The 20,156-nt window shown below is 36.6% G+C and overlaps 1 protein-coding gene across 6 annotated transcripts in view; it reads right to left on the reverse strand.

Annotated features, from left to right (window-relative positions):
• The window catches only part of KATNAL1 (katanin catalytic subunit A1 like 1), a 139,255-nt gene that overhangs the window by 42,375 nt on the left and 76,724 nt on the right, over positions 1-20,156 (reverse strand). For 4 of the 6 annotated variants that reach the window (XM_077158958.1, XM_077158953.1, XM_077158957.1 and 1 more), the window contains exons 9-11: positions 19,954-20,088; positions 3,332-3,458; positions 1,561-1,814 (exon numbers count right to left, since the gene is read on the reverse strand). In XM_077158958.1, coding sequence (XP_077015073.1) covers positions 1,616-1,814; positions 3,332-3,458; positions 19,954-20,088 — 461 coding nt within the window. In that variant the 3' untranslated portion in view covers positions 1,561-1,615. Of the gene's footprint in view, positions 1-1,560; positions 1,815-3,331; positions 3,459-19,953; positions 20,089-20,156 lie in introns of those variants that run through there. The other 2 variants (XR_013174793.1, XM_077158954.1) reach the window with 1 other exon arrangement.

Below are 20,156 nucleotides of genomic sequence, written 5' to 3' on the forward strand. Positions count from 1 at the left end.
TAGAATAGAAAAGTAGACAAATACAATAGTTAAGTTTTACCAATCTAAACACTAATATCTTAACAACGGCCTTTAGGATTCAGGGGAACAAAAGTTACTGGCTGGCAATAGTCTGCAAGATAATCTTAGTGGGACTGTTTCTTTATTCCTAACAAATGAATGGAAACCTCTCTTTTCAATTTTCAAGATGAATTAATTCAATGACAAAAAAATCCTGACGCCTTCTGATTTTAACTGTCATAATGTACGCCTCAGAGGAAAGGGGATAATTTATAGCATGGGAAGAATACTTCAACCTTAAACAGATTCAGACTTATGTTATCTGAAAAAGAATATAAGGCATTTATCGTTTCTAGTAGGGATAAGTAAGAAACTAAGAAATCTCTTAAGCAAGAGACTAAACATCTTAAATGTCTAAAAAGTTACATTAGTTTTAGTTTTAATCTAGTAGGGCTATCTAAAATTGAGAATTCAGGATATCAAACAAAAATTTTAAAGGTTTGCCCAGGAGTACACATTTTGCCTAGTCAAACAGGATAAATGTAATTTAAAAAAACTAACACCAGTATATTCTATTTGTGATCAGATAAATGCCACCAACTTTTTCTGGCTTCTTTCCATCATCTCATTCCTGCTGAACAACTCAGTAAGCTGGATTTCTACCCTAGTCATACTGTATGTAAAAGTTCTCTAGATAGGCAAGATAGACTTTTCAAAGAGAATACCTAAAGTTCATTATTACCATGGTATTTTGGCAAAAAGATGTCTAGGAAACCATAAAGATTTTGTTTCATTTTCTTCTGCATTAGCCACGAGAAGGTAGATTTGTTTAGAATATGAAAAGTATTTCTTTAGAAAACCAAAATCAAGTTTAACAAAAATCAGTGGTGGGGCTGAGAAAAGATAAAGGCTGTATCTGTTTGAACATACTGAGAGAAAAGTGAAAATAAACTTAAAAATCTGAAATTAAGAAAATGCCTGCGACGCGATCACAATGCTCTTCCAACTCTTCCAGCAACCAGAAAGACCAGAGAAACAACCCGGCAAGCCGGCTCACAACCACAAAGCTCAAGGAACGGTAAAGGCAGGGAGGGGAGGAATGAAAACTCTAATCACATGACAGACTCTAACAGTAAGCAACCACTGAATTTTAAAGGATTGAACTAGCAAATTCATTATTTCACCAAAGATTTACTATCCCTCTTCTCTTAACAACAAAATAATGACTTAAGACACAAACCCATTTTTGATGTTAAAAGCCAACTTACACAGGTCCTCCGAGCTCACACTGCAAAGAACGGGGAAAACAAACAAAAGCCGACAAAAGCAAGTTCCTCCTCCGCGTTCTGTGAACCCGCTCCTGAAACAGGACACCGGTCACTTCCCTTGGCCTCCCCACAGCCCTGGCCTGCGTGTGGCGCCTCAATGGCTGGATATGTGGGGCAGCAGAAGACCCTTTAGGGAAGTGCTGCTTATTTCTCAACTACATTTACTATTCTCTGTTGTTTGTGGATTTTTTTTCCCTTAAGTGAAAATTTCTCCAATGAAGAATTCCAAATGTTTCCTAAAAATGTCAAGAATTTCTTCACATTTTATAAACAAAGGTACCAGAAATTCAAGCAGAGCCAAATTCGACCATCCATTTTTCATACTTCTCCAAGTCTGCAGCAGAGACAGACTTGGCAATTTTCTTAAGAGCCAATTCAAAGTCTCCTTTGGTAACAGGCATCTGAAGTTCCTCCTTGGAAAGTGCGCGGATCTCTTCCGGACTTAGACCATTGATTCGCCGTCTCATTGCCATTAAAGAAGCATCCCTAAAAAAATGCCAAAACAGTCTATGTTAATTATTGCAAATGTTTTAAACACCTTAAACTTTAATAAAGTTATGGGAAAACATTCAAAAGACCTTTTTTTTTTTATAATGCTGTTTAGAGTTGTCCACTTGTGGGACATGCTGAGGATTCTGAAGAGGTTAAGTGAGGATGCAAAGAACTTAAAAATAAAATGTATTGTTTGAGGAACCCTAAAAGCCTACACTGAGCTGAGATAGTACTGAATTTTCTTCTCCCCACCTCCTTCTCAAAGATAGCCAAGAAGTTCAGGAAACTGAAGGTGAATTTCGAAATACTGAATGACACACTTGGAAATGAACATATAGCTAATGTTAAGATAATTCAAAACCATATACCAGTTTGCCAGCAGCTTAATCAGAGCAGTAAAGCCAGGAACCTCTCGGGTTCTGTCTGGAGCATGAATATATCCATGCAGAGTGGATAAGGAATTCCCTCCATGGAGAATTTGTGGCCAAATGAAAGGACAAAATCTGGCTGCTCTTACTATCATTCTCAGCTCCATCCTTCTGAACATTAAATAATTATGAAGGTTCAGAAGAAGTGGACAATTGGTCCTCACAAATAAAGCAATTAGGAAGACCAAGCCAACCAAAACAGTAAATTTTTAAATTTTTAAAATAGTTTTAAAATTATTGTGGGCTTATTGTGTGCCACTAAACTTAGATGCACATAGAAAAACACAAGTGAAAAAGGTTAGAAACCCAGGTGTTATGGCTTTAAAGAAAGTATCAGAGTCAATTTTTAAGTACAGTTAGGAAAGTAAGAACAAAAAGAAAAAATCCTCTTCTTAGCACTGAGTGATGTGAAATGTCTAAATTATGATGTCACTAAATTAGAAGGAAAAATTTTAAACTAGCATGTATTACTTTCACAGTTTAAACTGATGAGCTTTGCTCATCTGCAAGGGGTAAAATAATGCCAATCAAAGTTAAATGGTAGGGCGGGCAACCAAGGCTCAGTGGCAGAGTTCTCATCTGTCACGCCAGAGACCCTAGTTCAATTCCTGATGCCTGCCCATGTAAACAAAAAAAACAGAACAAAACAAACAAAACATGAATTAAAAACTAAATGGTACTACTTATTTTTTTCTTTTGCATGGGCAGGCACGGGGAACCAAACCCAGGTCTCCGGCATGGCAGGCGAGAACTCTGCCTGCTGAGCCACTGTGGCCCACCCTAAATGGTATTACTTTTACATTCATCCAGCTAGCTTCTAACACAGTGCTAAATTAATCTTATCACCAAGTTAAGCACATAGGTTTCTTAAAAATCAAAGGATAAAAAGGTAAGTGACATATTGCTATGCAATCTTTTGCCTAACAATGACCAATGAAGTTACACAAAAACAAAACAAAACAAGTGGGAAATTATTTCAAGCAACTGGGTATATGCTTTCAAGGGCATAACTTTAACCTACACCACTGGCCAGGGCACTTCTGTAACTAATGTCTTGTATCACAGATCATTTAAAAAAAATACCTGCAAACATTAGTTATGTCAGCACCAGAATAGCCCTCAATCTTCTCTGCTATATCTTCCAGTTGAATATCAGGATCTAATTCAACTTCACGAAGATTGATCTTCAGAAGCTCAGCTCTTCCTTTTGCTGTTAGAAGATGTTTTTATTGTTATTAGACATTTTACTTTACAAATCATTTTACTGAGCAAACAAATACTTACATTTATGAAAAGAGAAACAAACACAAAGAGTCAATAACTGTTAGTCCACTGGTATCACCAATTCACTGCATAACTCATAGAATCACTGAACTTCCTATATGCCTTGGCTGCAACAGCTGAAAACTGAAACAAAATTCAACTTTTTTTATGGCCTTGAGGACAGGTCCTGTGAGAACGAAGGATCTGAGATCCTTTATGAAAAATATAAACGTGTATATTCAGGCACCAGAAGTGCTTTCAGTAAAAAATATTTAGCATAGTTTTATAAAACTAGATTGCACGGAGTGTAAGTCTTATGAATTACTCTGCTCAACTTGAAGTATGATACAGGAAAAGATTTCAGAGCTCTGAAGTCAATTAGCACAAAAGGTTTTTGCTGTAGTTTTCATTAGGAGAGCCAGCCCACAGACACTTATTTCCAGTATGACTAAAATATATATTGAATAAGCTCAAATGAACTAGAGAATTTTTAAAATAACCAATCATGCATGTCTGTTTCACTATCAGTTTTAGTTGGCAAATTTGCTTAATATGGAAATGTAAGATAATGTATAAGTTGTTTAGAAATGGCTTTCTGCAATTTCCTTTCTAAGATACAAAATAAAATTTTATTCCTCCCTACCTTTTATTTTGAAAATTTTTAAACCTATAAAAAGTTGCAAGAATAATCAATGAACACCCATTTACCCTTCATCTAGACTCACCAAGGTTTACATTTTGCCATTTTTACTCTAACTTCCTTCTCTCCTCTCTTTCAGAAATGATAATTTGAGGCAGAGATCACAGCAGATACTTCACCTTAAATTCTTTAGCATGTATCTCCCAAGAACAGAGGTATATATACAATACAATTAATACATTCATTAGGAAATTTAACACTGATACTTTAGCATCATCCAATACAGCATCATCTAATACATAGTACAGATTAAAATTTCTATAGGTCAGGTCTTTATATCTTTTGTAAAAACAATCACATATTGAACATAGTCATCAATTTTCTTTAATCTAAAACAGTTTCCACTGGTTTTGTTTGTTTGTTTTCATCTTTCATTACATTAACAATTCTCCCCCAACTGTCTTTGTAGAGTCAAGGCATTCTAATAAAGATCCCGACAGTTCTGTTCGTGGAAATTGGTGGGCAGATTTGAAAATTGGAAAATCAACAAATATATGGAAGCTTAATAACACTCTTAATCAGTCTTCAAAGAAATTACAAATGAGATCAGTAAATGTCTTGAGATGAATGAAAACAAGAACACAACACATCAAAATTTATGGGTACAGGAAAGGCAGTGCCGGGAGGGAAATTTAGAGTCTAAACATTTTACATTTAAAAAGAAGAAAGAGCTAACATTAAAGACCTAATTGTGCATGTGGAGGAACCAAAAAAAGAACAGCAAACTTAATCCAAAGCAAGCAGGAGGAAAGAAATAGCAAAGATTAGAAAAACATGAAATAGAGAATAAAAAAAACAATAGAGAGCATTAACAAAACCAAAAGTGGGTTCTTTGAAAAGTTCAATGAAATTGACAAGCCTTTAGCTTGACTGACAGAGAAAAAAAAGAGAGAAGATCAAACAAATAAAATCAGAAATGAGTGGGGGAACATTACCACTGACCCCACAGATATAAAAAGGACCATAAGAAGATACTATGAACACCTGCATGCCAACAAGTTAGACAACTAGATGAAATGGACAAATTCATACAAACAAATGAACAGCGTACATTGACTCTAGAAGAATTAAAAGATCTCAACAGAGCAATTATAAGTCAAGAGATGGAATTAGTCATCACAAACCTCCCAATAAAGAAAAGCCCAAGACAAGATGCCTTCATTGGTGAATTCTACTAAACAGTCCAAGAAGAACTAATACCAATCCTGTACAAACACTTCTAAAACACTGAAGAGGAGGGGACACTACCTAACTCCATGAGATCAACGTCACTGTAATACCAAAGCCAAATAAAGATACACATACACAAAAACAAAAAAAGAAAGAAAATCACAGATCAATTTCTCTTATGAATACAGACAGAAAAATCCTCAACAAAGTACTAGAAAATCAAATTCAACAGCACATTAAAAGAATTATACACTATCATCAAGTGGGATCTATCCCAGTATGCAATGAAGTTCAACACAAGAAAATCAATTAATGTAATTCACCATACTAAACAAAAAGAGAGAGAGAGAGAGAGAAACCACATGAACATCTCAATTGACGCAGATCAGGTATTTGACAAAATCCTGCATCCTTTCTTGATAAAAAACACTTAGGAAACCAGAATTACAAGGAAACTTCTTCAACATGATAAAGGGCATATGTGTAAAAATCCACAGCCAACATCATATTTAATGGTAAAAGACCATTAAGATCTGGAAGGAGAGGAGTTCCAGGAACATAGCCAAAGAGGATACCTCCAGTTCAGCCCTGAATAAAAAAGTTCACAAAAAAGTTGCAGAAGGGACAGGAGGGTGACTGAGACAGCGATTCAAGAGTGCAACTGACCTGGGAGAGCCTTCTGCACCACACAGGGTGGCCCTGGTTGCAGAGGCTGAAGAACTGAGAGGCAGAAAGCTGAAGCCTGACGCAGAAGCGTGGAGACCACAGGAGCGCATGGACAGGGAGACGGACACTAGTAAGTAAGCCAGGCCATGTTCCTTGGGTGCGCCACCCTCATCAGCAAAGCCCCATGACCTGCAACTCACCCTATACCCCATACACTCAAACCTCATCACTTGCCCCCATTCCCTATGATCCAAGTACCCCCACCCCACCAACCCTGAGTACGTGTGTTCAACCCATGCCCCAACCCCAAGTGCAGCTCAATCCACCTCTCCAGCACCCCTCCCGAGGACTACCTCCACTGCCCTGTTCCCTACAAGCTGCTCCCAGCGCATAAAAGCTATGGGCACTTAGTTCCACACCCAGGCTACACCTGCCCTCAGCCCATAGTGTCGCACAGTTTTTAAAGTTTTCACAGACAAACAAGAATCTGTCAACAAGAGACTGGCCCTATAAACAATACTAACAGGAAGTCTGCTGGTTGAAAAAAAAAAAAAGACAGGAGAAGGAGGCCTGGAGGAGGGTACAGAATTAAAGAGGACCAGTAAGGATAACTTACAAGATAAAAAGAGAAAGATGGGAAAGAATATAGAGATCTGACAAATAAAATAAAAAGATAAGGTGGTGAATTGAAAGTTAACTGCCTAAACTTACCAATTAAAAGATACAGATTGGCAAAATGGATTAAGAAATATAATCCAGCTATATACTACTTACAAGAGACTCATTATAGACACAAGGATGCAAATAGATTGAGAGTGAAAGGATGGAAAAAGATTTTACACACAAGCTATAACCAAAAAAAAAGCAAGAGTAGCTCTACTAATATAAGACAAAATAGACTTCAAATGTAAAGACATCATAAGAGACAAAGAAGGACACTACATATTAATGAAAGGGTCAGTGCACAATGGGTCAATGCACCGAGATGATAAAATAATCATAAATGTTTATGCTCCCAATCAAGGATTTCCAAAGGACAAAAGACAAGACTTTGGCAAAACTGAAGGGAGCGATAGATGCGTCAACAATAACAGTAGGAGACTTCAATACAACACTGTTCTCTACAGATAGAACAACCAGACAGAAGATTAACAAGGAAACAGAGAAGTTAAATAACTTGATAAATGAATTATACCTAATATATATATGTCGATGCACCCAAAACACAAGGATATACATTCTTCCCTAGTGCTAATGGAACATTCTCCAGGATAGATCATATGCTGTGACACAAAACAGGTCTTTATAAATTTAAAAACATTGAAATTATTCAAAGCACTTTCTCTGATCACAATGGAATGAAGCTGGAAATCAATAATCACCAAAGAATGAGAACATTCACAAAGCAATTGAAAATCTAAGCAGAAACAGCCCAGTCAAATGACCAAATCAAAATTCCAGAAGGGACACAGAATATGGAACACCTACTCAAGGATATTTATAAAGAAATAAAGGATAACAGAAGACACTAGAAGAGCATGAAGAAGAATTTGGGAGGTTAAATAGAAAAATGGCAGATCACACAGAAATAAAAGATACAGCAGACCAAATTTAAAAATATACTGGAGATACAAGATAGCAGATTTGAAGTAGCAGAAGGAAGGATAAGTGAGCTAGTAAACAGAACAATAGAACTAGAGCACACAAAAGAACAAACAGCAAGAAAAATGGAAAAAATGCAAGTGGATCTTAGGAAAATGAGGGAGAATAAGAGGCATGAAACTATAAGAATTATTGGTGTCCCAGAAGAAGAAGAGAAGAGCAAAGAGTTTGGAAAGTTACTTGAAAATACAATTGGAGAAAACTTCCCAACCATTATAAAAGAAACAAATATGCACAATAAAGAGGCCCAGCAAACTCCAAACAGAATAAATCTGAACAAGCCCACTCCAAGACACATATCAATCAGACTGTCAGGTATTAGAGAGAAACAGAAAGTCTTGAAAGCAGCATGAGAAAAGCAATCTACTTCATACAAGGGAAAACACACAAGACTGACTTAAGACTACTCAACAGGCACCATGGAAGCAAGAAGGCAATGGTATATTTTTAAGATTTTGAATGAGAAAAGGCTTTCAACCAAGAATTCTTTATCCAGCCAAGTTATCCTTCAAAATTGAGGGAAAGATTAAAATCTTCAAAGATAAAGAAAGATTGAGAGAACTAGTCAATAAGAGACAAGCCTCACAAGAAATACTAAAGGAAGCCCTGTCAGCTGATTAAAAAAAGACAGGAGACGGAGGTCTGGAGGAGGGCAAGGGATTGAAGAATATGAGTAAAGGCAATTTAAAGGAAAAGAGAGAGAGAGAGAGAAGGAAAATAATATATCTAGCTAACAAAAACAAAAGGGCAAGATGGTAGAATCAAGAACTGTTCTTACAGTAATTACTTTGAAGGTTAATAGACTAAAACTCACCAATCAAAAGTTACAGACTGACAGAATGAATCAAGAAACATAATCTATATATACGCTGTTTACAAGAGACAAATCTTAGATTCAAGGATGCAATTATATTGAAAGTAAAAGAATGGAAAAAGATCTTCTGTGCAAGCTGTAACCAAAAGAAAGCAAGAGTAGCTACACTAATATCAAACAAAATAGAATTTAAATGTAAAGACATTATAAGAGACAAAGAAGGACATTACCTATTAATAAAAGGGACAATTCACCAGGAAGAAATAACAATCATAAATGTGTATGCTCCCAATCAAGGAGCTCCAAAGCACATGAGGCACATATTGGAAAAACAGTAATAGTGGGAGACTTCAATACACCACTCTCTGCTATAGATAGAACAACCACACAGAGGATCAACAAGGAAACAGAGAACCTAAACAATAAGATAAATTAATTAGCTCTAGTAAATATATATAGATCATTACATCCCAAAACACCTGGAAACGCATTCTCCTCCAGTGCACAGGGAACGTTCTCCATGATAGGTCATATACTGGCACATAAACGGAGTCTTTATAAATTTAATAAGATTGAAATTATTCAAAGTACTTTCTCTGATCACATCGGAATCAAGTTGACAATTAATAATCACCAAAATATCAGAGCTTTCACAAATATATGGAGATTAAACAACATTCTTCAATAATCAGTGGATCAAGGAAGAAACTGCTAGAGAAATCAGTAAATACCAGGAGACAACTGATAATGAGACTATGACATATCAAAACTTATGGGACGCAGCGAAGGCAGTGCTGAGAGGGAAATTTATTGCCCTAAATGCGTATATTAAAAAACAAGAACGAGCAAAACCTGAGGATATAAGTGCTCACTTGAAGAATTTAGAGGAAGAACACCAAACTAACCCCAAAGCAAATAAGAGAAATAAAGACTAAAGCAGGAATAAAAAAACTGGAGAACAATAAAACAATAGAAAGAATCAACAAAACTAAAGCTCAGTTTCTTCAGAAAATTAATAAAATTGATGGTCCCCTAGCTAGATGAACAAGGAAGAAAAGAGAGAGGACACAAAAAAACAAAAGCAGAAATGAGAGGGTGGTTGTTACCAGATCACGAAAAAAATTTTTAAATCATAAGAGAATATTATGAACAACTATACGCCAATGAACTAGATAACATGGATGAAATGGGCAAATTCCTAGAAGCACATGAATTACCTATACTGACTTGAGAGGAAATAGAAGATCTCAACAAACCAACTGAGAGTAAAGAGATCCAATCAGTCATCAAAACTCATCACACACCCACAAAAAGCCCATGACCTGATGGCTTCACAGGAGAATTTTATCAAGCTTTTCAAAAAGAACAGACACTGGAAGCACGACAGAAAACGGTGCTAAAGGAGACAAGATGTCGGCTTACTGAGCTGTAGAATTTAGTTCGTCCTCCAGAGCAGATCATAAATAGCCAGGAACAGTACAGAACAACTGCTGGGGCCACGTCAGTGAACGGACACACAGCGTACCCCAATCTGGACCAGCTGGACGGGCTGTGAGCCCCCTCAGAACCATGAGTTCCCCAAGCCGTGGAGCCAGGGCCCTTCCCCGACAGGCTGCTTCCCGGAGGTGGAAGAGACTTCAGCAGCAGCAGGGGCTGAGCACAACCAAGATCCACTGTGGAAATAACTAACAAATTCTGACTACTGAAAATAGGCCCCCAGCTCAGCTGAACCTCCAGTAAAAGCGGAGGTTGCTGGCTTTTGCCTTGGTGAAGAGGGGGCAGGGCTGACAGAAAGAGGAAAAAAAAAAAAAAAGAGGTTTTTTTTGGATTTGAAAAGCTCTGAGCCCTGAAGGAAAGGAGGGGGCACATAGGACCTGGAGATACACAGAACAACGTACCAACTTAATCTCTTGATTCACAAACCTGAGGAACGGGGGTCCTGCTCTGAAAAGGATTTTTCTTTTTCATGGCTGTGTTTCTACGGCTTGACTACTCTGCCAACACAGCTACACGGCTTTTCAGGCACCAACTGCCCCAGGCATACACAGAATTAAGCTTGTTTGAGTGTTTGTCTGGAGCCTGTGCCTTCCCCGGGTGAGGGGTGGGGCCCGCTCAGATGGATTTCCTCCCTCAAGGAATTCAGACCCCAGGGTCTGGAAAAGTGAAGCGATTAAAGCCAGTCTACAACCTCTTCTCTGTCTCAACCACACCCCAGCAGGGAAAGTCTGCTAAAGTTAAAGGTACCACGTCACCATATGTTGGTGGGACCTGCAGACAGACAAGAGCCACATGCTGGGCAGAACAGAAAAAACACATCCAGAGCCTTCATAGGAAAGTCTTTCCATCTTTTGGGTCTCACTCTCAGGGAAAACTGACATAGGTGACTCTTTCCTCCCAACAGGAACCCAGTTTGGTCTGGAAAAATCTGGCTTGGGTCTATAATACCTAAGTAGACCCTCGTACAGGGAAGGAAAAAGGCACCATACAGGCAGGGCAAGAAACAAAAAAACAAGAACTGAAAAATTCTTATCTGTTAAACAAAACCTAGAGGACTAGCATAAGCTGAATAGAATGTCAAAGAACAGACAGAAAACAAAGTCATCAAACAAGAAAATCCTTGGTAAAAAAAGCTGAAAACAATCTCAAGAATAAATCAATTAAGGTAATTAAATGCCTAGACGCCAGTAAAAAAAAAAAAATGAGTCATACCAGGAAAAGTGAAGATACGGCCCAGTCAAAGGAACAAACTAACAATTCGAATGAGATACAGGAGTTGAAACAATTAATTCAGAACATTCAAACAGACATGGAAAACCTCACTAAAAATCAAAAAGAGAGGATATAAAAAAGGCAAGGAAAGAATAAAAAGAAATTGACAGTTTGAAAAAACAAATCACTGAACTTCTGGGAATGAAAGACACAGCAGAAGAGATGAAAAAAACAATGGAAACCTACAACGTTAGATATCAAGAGGCAGAAGACAGGATTAGTGAACTGGAGGATGGGGCATCTGAAATTTGACAAGCCAAAAAAAATGTAGGGAAAAGAATGGAAAAATATGAACAGGGACTCGGGGAACTGAATGACAACATGAAGCGCATGAATATACCTGCTGTGGGTGTCCCAGAAGGAGAAAAGAAGGGAAAAGGAGGGAAAGGAGGAGAAAAACTAATGGAGGAAATTATCACTGAAAATTTTCCAACTCTTACGAAAGGCTTAAAGTTACAGATCCAAGAAGTGCAGCATACTCCAAACAGAATAGATCCAAACAGATGTACTCTGAGATACTTACTAATCAGAATGTCAGATGTCAAAGAGAAAGAGAGAATCTTGAAAGTAGCAAGAGAAAAGCAATCCATCACATACAAGGGAAGTCCAATAAGACTATTTGTACATTTCTCAGCAGAAACCATGGAGACAAGAAGATAGTGGGATGATATATTAAAGTTATTAAAAGAGAAAAACTGCCAACCAAGAATCCTATATCCAGCAAAATTGTCCTTCAAAAATGAGGGGAGGGGGAAATTAAAATATTTTCAGGGAAAAAATCACTGAGAGAATTTGTGACCAAGAAACCAGGTCCAGAAGAAATACTAAAGGGAGCACTAGAGACAGATAGCAAAAGACAGGAAAGAGAGGTGTGGAGAAGAGTGTAGAAATTAAGATGATCAGTAAAGGTAAAAAGAAGAAAACTTAGATAGGCCATATAAAACCCAAAAGGCAAAATGGTAGAAGAAAGTACTGCCCATACAGTAATAACTCTAAATGTTAATGGATTAAACTCCCCCAATCAAAAGACATAGACTGGCAGAATGGATTAAAAACAGAACCCATCTATATGCTGCCTACAGGAAACGCATCTTAGACCCAAGGATAAACACAGGTTGAAAGTGAAAGGTTGGGGAAAGATATTTCATGCAAATAACAATCAGGAAAGAGCAGGAACAGCTATACTAATATCCAACAAATGAGACTTCAAATGTAAAACAGTTAAAAGAGACAAAGAAGGAAACTATGTATTCATAAAAGGAACAATTCAACAAGAAGACATAACAATCATAAATATTTGTGCACCAAGCCAGAATGCTCCAAAATACATGAGACAAACACTGAAAAGAAAAACAGACACATCTACTATAATAGTTGGAGACTTCAATTCCCAACTCTCATCAATGGACAGAACATCTAGACTGAGGATCAATAAAGAAACAGAGAATTTGAATAACACAATATATGAGCTAGACTGAACAGACATTTAATTTATAGAACATTACACCCCACAACAACAGGATACACCTTTTCTCAAGTGCTCATGGATCATTCTCAAGGATAGATCATATGCTAGGTCATAAAGCAAGTCTCAATAAATTTAAAAAGATTGAAATCATATAAAACACTTTCTCAGATCACGAAGGAATGAAGTTGGAAATCAATAATAGGCAGAGTGCCAGAAAATTCACAAATATATGGAGGTTCAACAACACACTCTTAAACAACCAGTGAGTCAAGGAAGAAATTACAAAGAAATCAGTAAATATCTTGAGGCAAGTGAAAATGAAAACACAACATATCAAAATTTATGGGATGCAGCAAAGGCAGTGCTAAGAGGGAAATTTATTGCCCTAGATACCCATATCAAAGAAAAAGAAAGAGCAAAAATCGAGGGATTAACAATCCACTAGGAAAAACTAGAGAAAGAACAACAAACTAACCCCAAAACAAGCAAAAGGAAAGAAATAATGAAGATTAGAGCAGTAATAAATGAAATTGAGAACATGAAAACAATTAAGAAAATCAACAACACCAGAAATTGGTTCTATGAGAAAATCAATAAGATTGATGGATCCTTAGCGAGGTTGACAAAAAGAAGAAGAGAGTGAATGCAAATAAATAAAATCAGAAATGGAAGAGGAGACATAACCACTGAACCTGCAGAAATAAAGGAAGTAATGAGAGGGTACTATGAACAACTTTATGCTAATAAACTCGACAATGTAGATGAGATGGACAACTTCCTAGAAAGGCATGAACAACCAACACTGACTCGAGAAGAAATAGATGACCTCCACAAACCAATCACAAGTAAAGAAATTGAACAAGTCATTAAGAAGCTCCCCAAAAACAAAAGTCCAGGACCAGATGGCTTCACGTGTGAATTCTACCAAACATTCCAGAAAGAATTAATACCAATCCTGTTTAAACTCTCCAAAAAAATTGAAGAGGAGGGAAAGCTACCTCATTCTAGAAAGCCAACATCACCCTCATACCAAAGCCAGACAAAGATATTACAAGAAAAGAAAACTACAGACCAATCTCTCTCATGAATATAGAGGTAAAAATCCTCAACAAAATTTTTGCAAATCGAATCCAGCAGCACATTAAAAGAATTATACACCATGACCAAGTGGGATTCATCCCAGGTATGAATATGAGGATCCATATCTCACACCCTATGCAAACATTAACTCAAAATGGATGAAAGACCTAATCATTAGATCTAAGACCATAAAACTGTTAGAAGAAAATATATTATAAATCTTATAATAGGCGGCAGTTTCCTAGACCTTACACCCAAAGCACAAGCATCGAAGAAAGAAAGAGAGAAATGGGAACTCCTCAAAATTAAACACTTTTGTGCATCAAAGAAATTCGCCAAGAAAGTAAAAACACAGCCTACTCAATGGGAGACAATATTTGGAAACAATATATCAGATAAAGGTCTAGTATCCAGAATATATAAAGAGATTGTTCAACTCAACAACAAAAAAACAGGCAACCCAATTACAAAATGGACAAAAGATATGAACAGACACTTCTCAGAAGAGGAAATACAAATGGCCAAAAGGCCCATGGAAAGATGCTCAACTTCCCTGGCTATTAGGGAAATGCAAATCAAAACCACAGTGAGATATCATCTCACACACACCAGAATGGCCATTATCAATAAAACAAAAAACGAGAAGTGCTGGAGAGGATGTGGAGAAAGAGGCACACTTAACCACTGTTGGTGGGAATGTCAAATAGTACAATCGCTCTGGAAGGCTGTTTGGCGGTTCCTCAGGAAGCTAAGTATAGAATTGTCATACGACCCAGCAATACCATTGCTAGGTATCTATTCAAAGGACATGAGGGCAAGGACACAAATGGACATTTGCATACCTATGCTTATAGCAGCATTATTTACAATTGCCAAGATATGGAAAGAGCCCAAATGTCCATCAACAGATGAGTGGCTAAACAAGCTGTGTATATATACATACGATGGAATATTATTCAGCTGTAAAACAGAATAAAGTTATGAAGTATGTAACAACATGGAATGAACTTCAGGACATTCTGCTGAGTGAGTCAGCCAGAAACAAAAGGACAAATACTGTATGATCTCACTGATATGAACTGACATTAGTGAATGAACTTGGAGAATTTCGGTTAAAAACAGAGACCATCAGGAGATAGAAATAGGGTAGATATTGGGTAACTGGAGTTGAAGGGATACCAATTCTGCAACAGGACTGACTATAAAAATTCCAAAATGGATAGCACAATACTATCTAACTGTAATACAATAATGTTAGAACACTGAATGAAGCTGAACGTAAGAATGATAGAGGGAGGAGGCCTGGGGACACAAATGAAATCAGAAGAAAAGATACACGACAAAGACTCAGGTGGTATAATCTAGGAATGCCTACAGTGTATAATGATAGTGACTAAATGTACACATTTAAAAATGTTTTTGATAAAAAAAAAATGTTTTTGATGAGGAATGTCAATAATGCACGGTGCTGAAAACAGATGGTAATTCATATTTTTAAACTTTAACTTATATGTGAGACTAAAGCAAAAAATGTTTATTTGGTACAAAACTTATATTTTTAACTAGTGCATTTCCTAATATAACTTATGTGAACAGCTTAATTGAACACCATAGTACATGGAACCTTGAATAGGGCATGAGATTTTGTAGGTTTGTCCAGAGTGATGTTTGTCCAGAGTCATTTGAACAGTGAATAAAAAAGTATTCGCAAAGTTCCCTTGGGGGAACGGTGAGAAAAGGGGAAAATTCAACTTTCCCAAGTGAAGAATTCTTGATATTCTCACAAGCAGTGTGGACAACCAAAGTAATAGGCTGAGCCCCCAGTCTTGGGGTCTGTTCATATGAAACTCAACCCTGCAAAGAACAGAGTAAGCATACTTAAAATTAGGCCTAAGAATCACCCCCAAGAGAATCTCTTCTGTTGCTCAGATGTGGTTTCTCTCTCTCTCTCTCAGCTAATAGGACAACAAACTCACTGCCCTCCCCTTCTGTACATGGGACATGACTCCCAGGGGTGTAAACCTTCCTGGCAACATGGGACAGAAACCCTAGAATGAACTGGGACTCGAGCATCAAGGGATTGAGGAAAACTTCTCAACAGAAAGGGGGAAGAGTGAAATGAGACAAAATAAAGTGTCAATGGCTGAGAGATTCCAAACAGAGTCAAGAGGTTATCCTGGAGGTTATTCTTAGGCATTAAATAGATATCACCTGTTTAGTTAAGGTGTAATGGAGAGGTTGGAGGGAAGTGCCTGAAAATGTAGAGCTTCGTTCCAGTAGCCATGTTTCTTGAAGGTAATTGTATAATGATATAGCTTTCGCAATGTGACTGTGTGATTGTGAAACCCTTGTGTCTGATGCTTCTTTTATCTACTTTATCGACAGATGAGTAAAACATATGGATTAAAAATAAATAGATAATGAGGGGGATAAATGTTAAAATAAATTCATTAGATTGAAATGCTAGTGATCAATGAAAGGGAGGGGGAAGGGGTATGGTATGTATGAATTTTTTTGTTTTCTTTTTATTTCTTTTTGTGAATTGATGCAAATGTTTTACGAAATTATCATGATGATGAATATACAACTATGTGATAATATTGTGAGTTACTGATTATATAACAAGAACAGAATGATCATATGGTAAGAATGTTTGTGTTTATATGTAGATATGTTTCAAAAATTTTAAAAAATAAAAGAACTGGCACCGATCCTGCTCAAACTCTTCCAAAAAACTGAAGGAAAAGGAAGGCTACATAACTCATTTTATGTAGCTAACATCATTCTAATATCAAAATCTGATAAAGACAATACAAGAAAACTACAGACCAATCTCCCCAGTGAACATAGATGTGAAAATTCTTAACAAAATATGAGCAAATCATATCCAATGCCACATTAAAAGAATTATACATCATGATCAAGTGGGATTCAAACCAGGAATGCAAAGGTGGTTCAACATAATTAAAGCAATCAATTTAACACAGCACATTAACAAACTGAAAGGGAAAACACATGACCATATTGATCAATGCTGAAAAAGCATTCAACAAAATCCAGTATCCTCTCCTGATAAAAACACTTCAAAAGTTAGGCATTGAGGAAAACTTTCTCCATATTATAAAGGGCACACATGAAATACCCATATGCAGCATCACACTTAATGGTGACAAATTGAAAGCATTCCCCTTGAGACTGGGGACAAGACAAGGAAGGATGCCCACTGTCACCACCATTATTCAGCATTGTATTAGAAGTACTAGCTGAAGCAATCAGACAGGAGAAAGAAATAAAAGGCATCCAAATAGGAAGGGAAGAAGTAAAACTTTCATTATTTGTAGATGACATGATCATTGACTTAGAAAATCCTGAGAAATCTACAGTTAAACTACTGGAGCTAATAAACAAATTCAGCAAAGTGGCAGGATACAAGATTAATGTACAAAAATCAGTAATGTGTCTATTCATAGGTAATGACCTCTCTGAAGTGAAAACTAAGGACAAAATTCCATTCAGAATAGCGACCAGAAGAATTAGGTATCTAGGAATGAGCCTAACCAGGGATATCAAAATACTCAGAAAATTACAAAAAATTGCTAAAAGACATTAAAAATGACCTAAATAGATGGAAAGATACTCCATGCTCATGGATAGGAAGGTTGACTACCATCAAGATGTCAATCTTACCCAAACTGATCTAAAGATATAATGTAATACCAATAAAATCCCAACAACTTACTTTGAAGACTTGGAAAAATTGGTTATCAAATTTATATGGAAAGGAAAGAGACCTCTAATAGCTAAAAAATCCTAAAAAAGAAGAGGAGACTGGGAGGTCTATCACTTCTGACTTTAAAGCTCACTATAAAGCCCCAGTGGTCAAAACAGTATGGTACTGGCACAAAAACAGAAGGACTGACCAGTGGAATAGAATTAAAAGTACAGAGATTGACCACCAAATTTATGGATATTTGATCTTCAATAAGGCCCCCAAATCCACTGAATTGGGACAGAATAATCTTTTTCAATAAATGGGCATGGGAGAACTGGATTTCAACACCCAAAGAATAAAAGAGGACCCCCTCCTTACACCCTATACAAAAATTAATTCAAAATGGATCAAAGACAAAAATATAAGAGCCAATACCAAAAAACTTCTTGAAAAAAATGTAGGGAAACATCTTCAAGACCTAGTAACAGGAAGCAGCTTCTTAAACTAGACACCTAAAGCACAAGCCATGAAAGAAAAAATAGACAAATGTGAACTCCTTAAGATCAAGAGCATTTGTACCTTAAAGGGCTTTGTTAAAAAGGTGAAGAGGCAGCCAACTCAATGGGAGAAAATATTTGGAAACCACATAGCAGATAAAGGCTTGATATCCTGTGTATATATATTTATGTGTGTATAAAGAAATTATGCAGCTCACCAACAAAAGAACAAACAACTCAATTATAAAATGGGCAGAGGAAACTTTTCTGAAGAGTAAATACAGATGGCAAAAAAGCATATGAAGAGCTACTCATCTTCACTGGCTAGAAGAGAAAGGCAAATTAAGTCAACAATGAGATATCACCTCATACCTATAAGAATTGCTGCTATTAAACAAACAGTAAACTATAAATGTTGGAGAGGATGCAGAGAAAATAGAACTTATTCACTGTTGGTGGGAATGTAAGATGGTTCATTCAGCTGCTATAGAAATCAGGTTGGCAATTTCTCAAAAAACTAAATATTGAGTTGCCCTGTGACCCAGCAATACCAATATGTGGTATATACCCAGGAGAGCTGAGGGCAATGACACAAACAGACATTTACACAGTGATGTTCACAGAGGCACTATTTACAATTGCCAAGAGATGGAAACAATCCAGGTGCCCGTCAACAGACGAATGGATAAGCAAAATGTGATATATACAGACAGATAGATTTTTTTTTAATATGCCTTTGGATAAGCTAAGATATCCATTTTAGGTGGTTAAGATTTCCATACGTTAAGTGTAAAAATATTTGTCTCTTCATATTTTCCTGAAAATATTCAGTAACACAGGTCATTACTGTAGCAATGCAGATATTTGTAAGAATTTTCCACTTTTTGAGAACATTCACAGTTTTAACAGTAGCTCAGTTAGCTTTCTTTTTTCTTTTTTTTTTTTTGCATGAGCTGGCACTGAGAATCAAATCTGGGTCTCCAGCATGGCAGGCAAGAATTCTGCCACTGACCCACCATCACAGTACCCCTAAGTTAGCTTTTAATATTTAGAATTTAAGAGCTTTGCTATCCAAATAGTAGATTTTTTTCCTTGTTGCCTTAATTTCAAATTGGTTTATAAAATTTACTGTGCAAACACAGGCTTTACCATGATTATAGGGACACTTTATTTAAACATGCCTATGGTTAAGCTAACTAAGGTAGCCATTGTTGGTGGTTCTAGGTATATTTCTTCTTAAAAAAAAATTTTAATAAAAATTAAAAAAAAAAAAGACTGGTACAAAAACTGTTTACAGCTTTCTTAATAATAGCCAAAAACTAGAAACAATGCAAATGTTTATCAACAGGAGAACAGATTAACAAATTGTGCTATAATAATCATACCAAGAATAAACTCATACATGTATGTAGCAGTATGAATCGAAAAAACATTATGTTGGATAAAAGTACCCAGACATAGAAGAATACAACCAGGCAAAACTGAACTATGGGATAAAAATCAGGAAAGGGAATATTTACTGATGGTTTGGACTAACTGATAGGGGATGTTGGACTAACAGAAACTTGATGAAAATTTCAACATATATCCACAGGATGAAATTAAATTTTCCAAAGCAGCATATGTTGAAAAAATTCCCACAGTACTTCTCTTTTAAACCACTTATATGAGGTTCAATGAAGACTCTTCAAGTTTTAAAGTAAAAATGGATTAACAAGAATACTGCTCTGAAACGAAAGGAACAAAGCCTTGGGGCTTCAGTGTTTCCATATATTATAAACTTGTCTTGTGACGCTATGAATTACTTTAAGCAGAAAAGCAGTACACTAAAGATTGAGGGAAATTAAAAAAAAGATAACAGGTAGCAACAGAAAGCTCAAAATAGCAACAGGAAGGAATCATACCTGTTGGGAGAGGTATGTAGATCCTTTTTTCTAATCTCCTTCGCAGAGCTTCATCAATGTCCCATGGGAAATTAGTGGCAGCCAATACCATAACCATTTTGGAAGGATCATCATTTTCTAGAGCTCCTCCAACTCCTGTACAAAGAAAGTGGGGAGAAAAGACACTTTTCTTTTTTCTTCAAGTCCTTTGTTCTTTAATTCAA

This window comes from Tamandua tetradactyla, chromosome 4, assembly GCF_023851605.1.
Source record: "Tamandua tetradactyla isolate mTamTet1 chromosome 4, mTamTet1.pri, whole genome shotgun sequence".
NCBI lineage: Eukaryota > Metazoa > Chordata > Mammalia > Pilosa > Myrmecophagidae > Tamandua > Tamandua tetradactyla.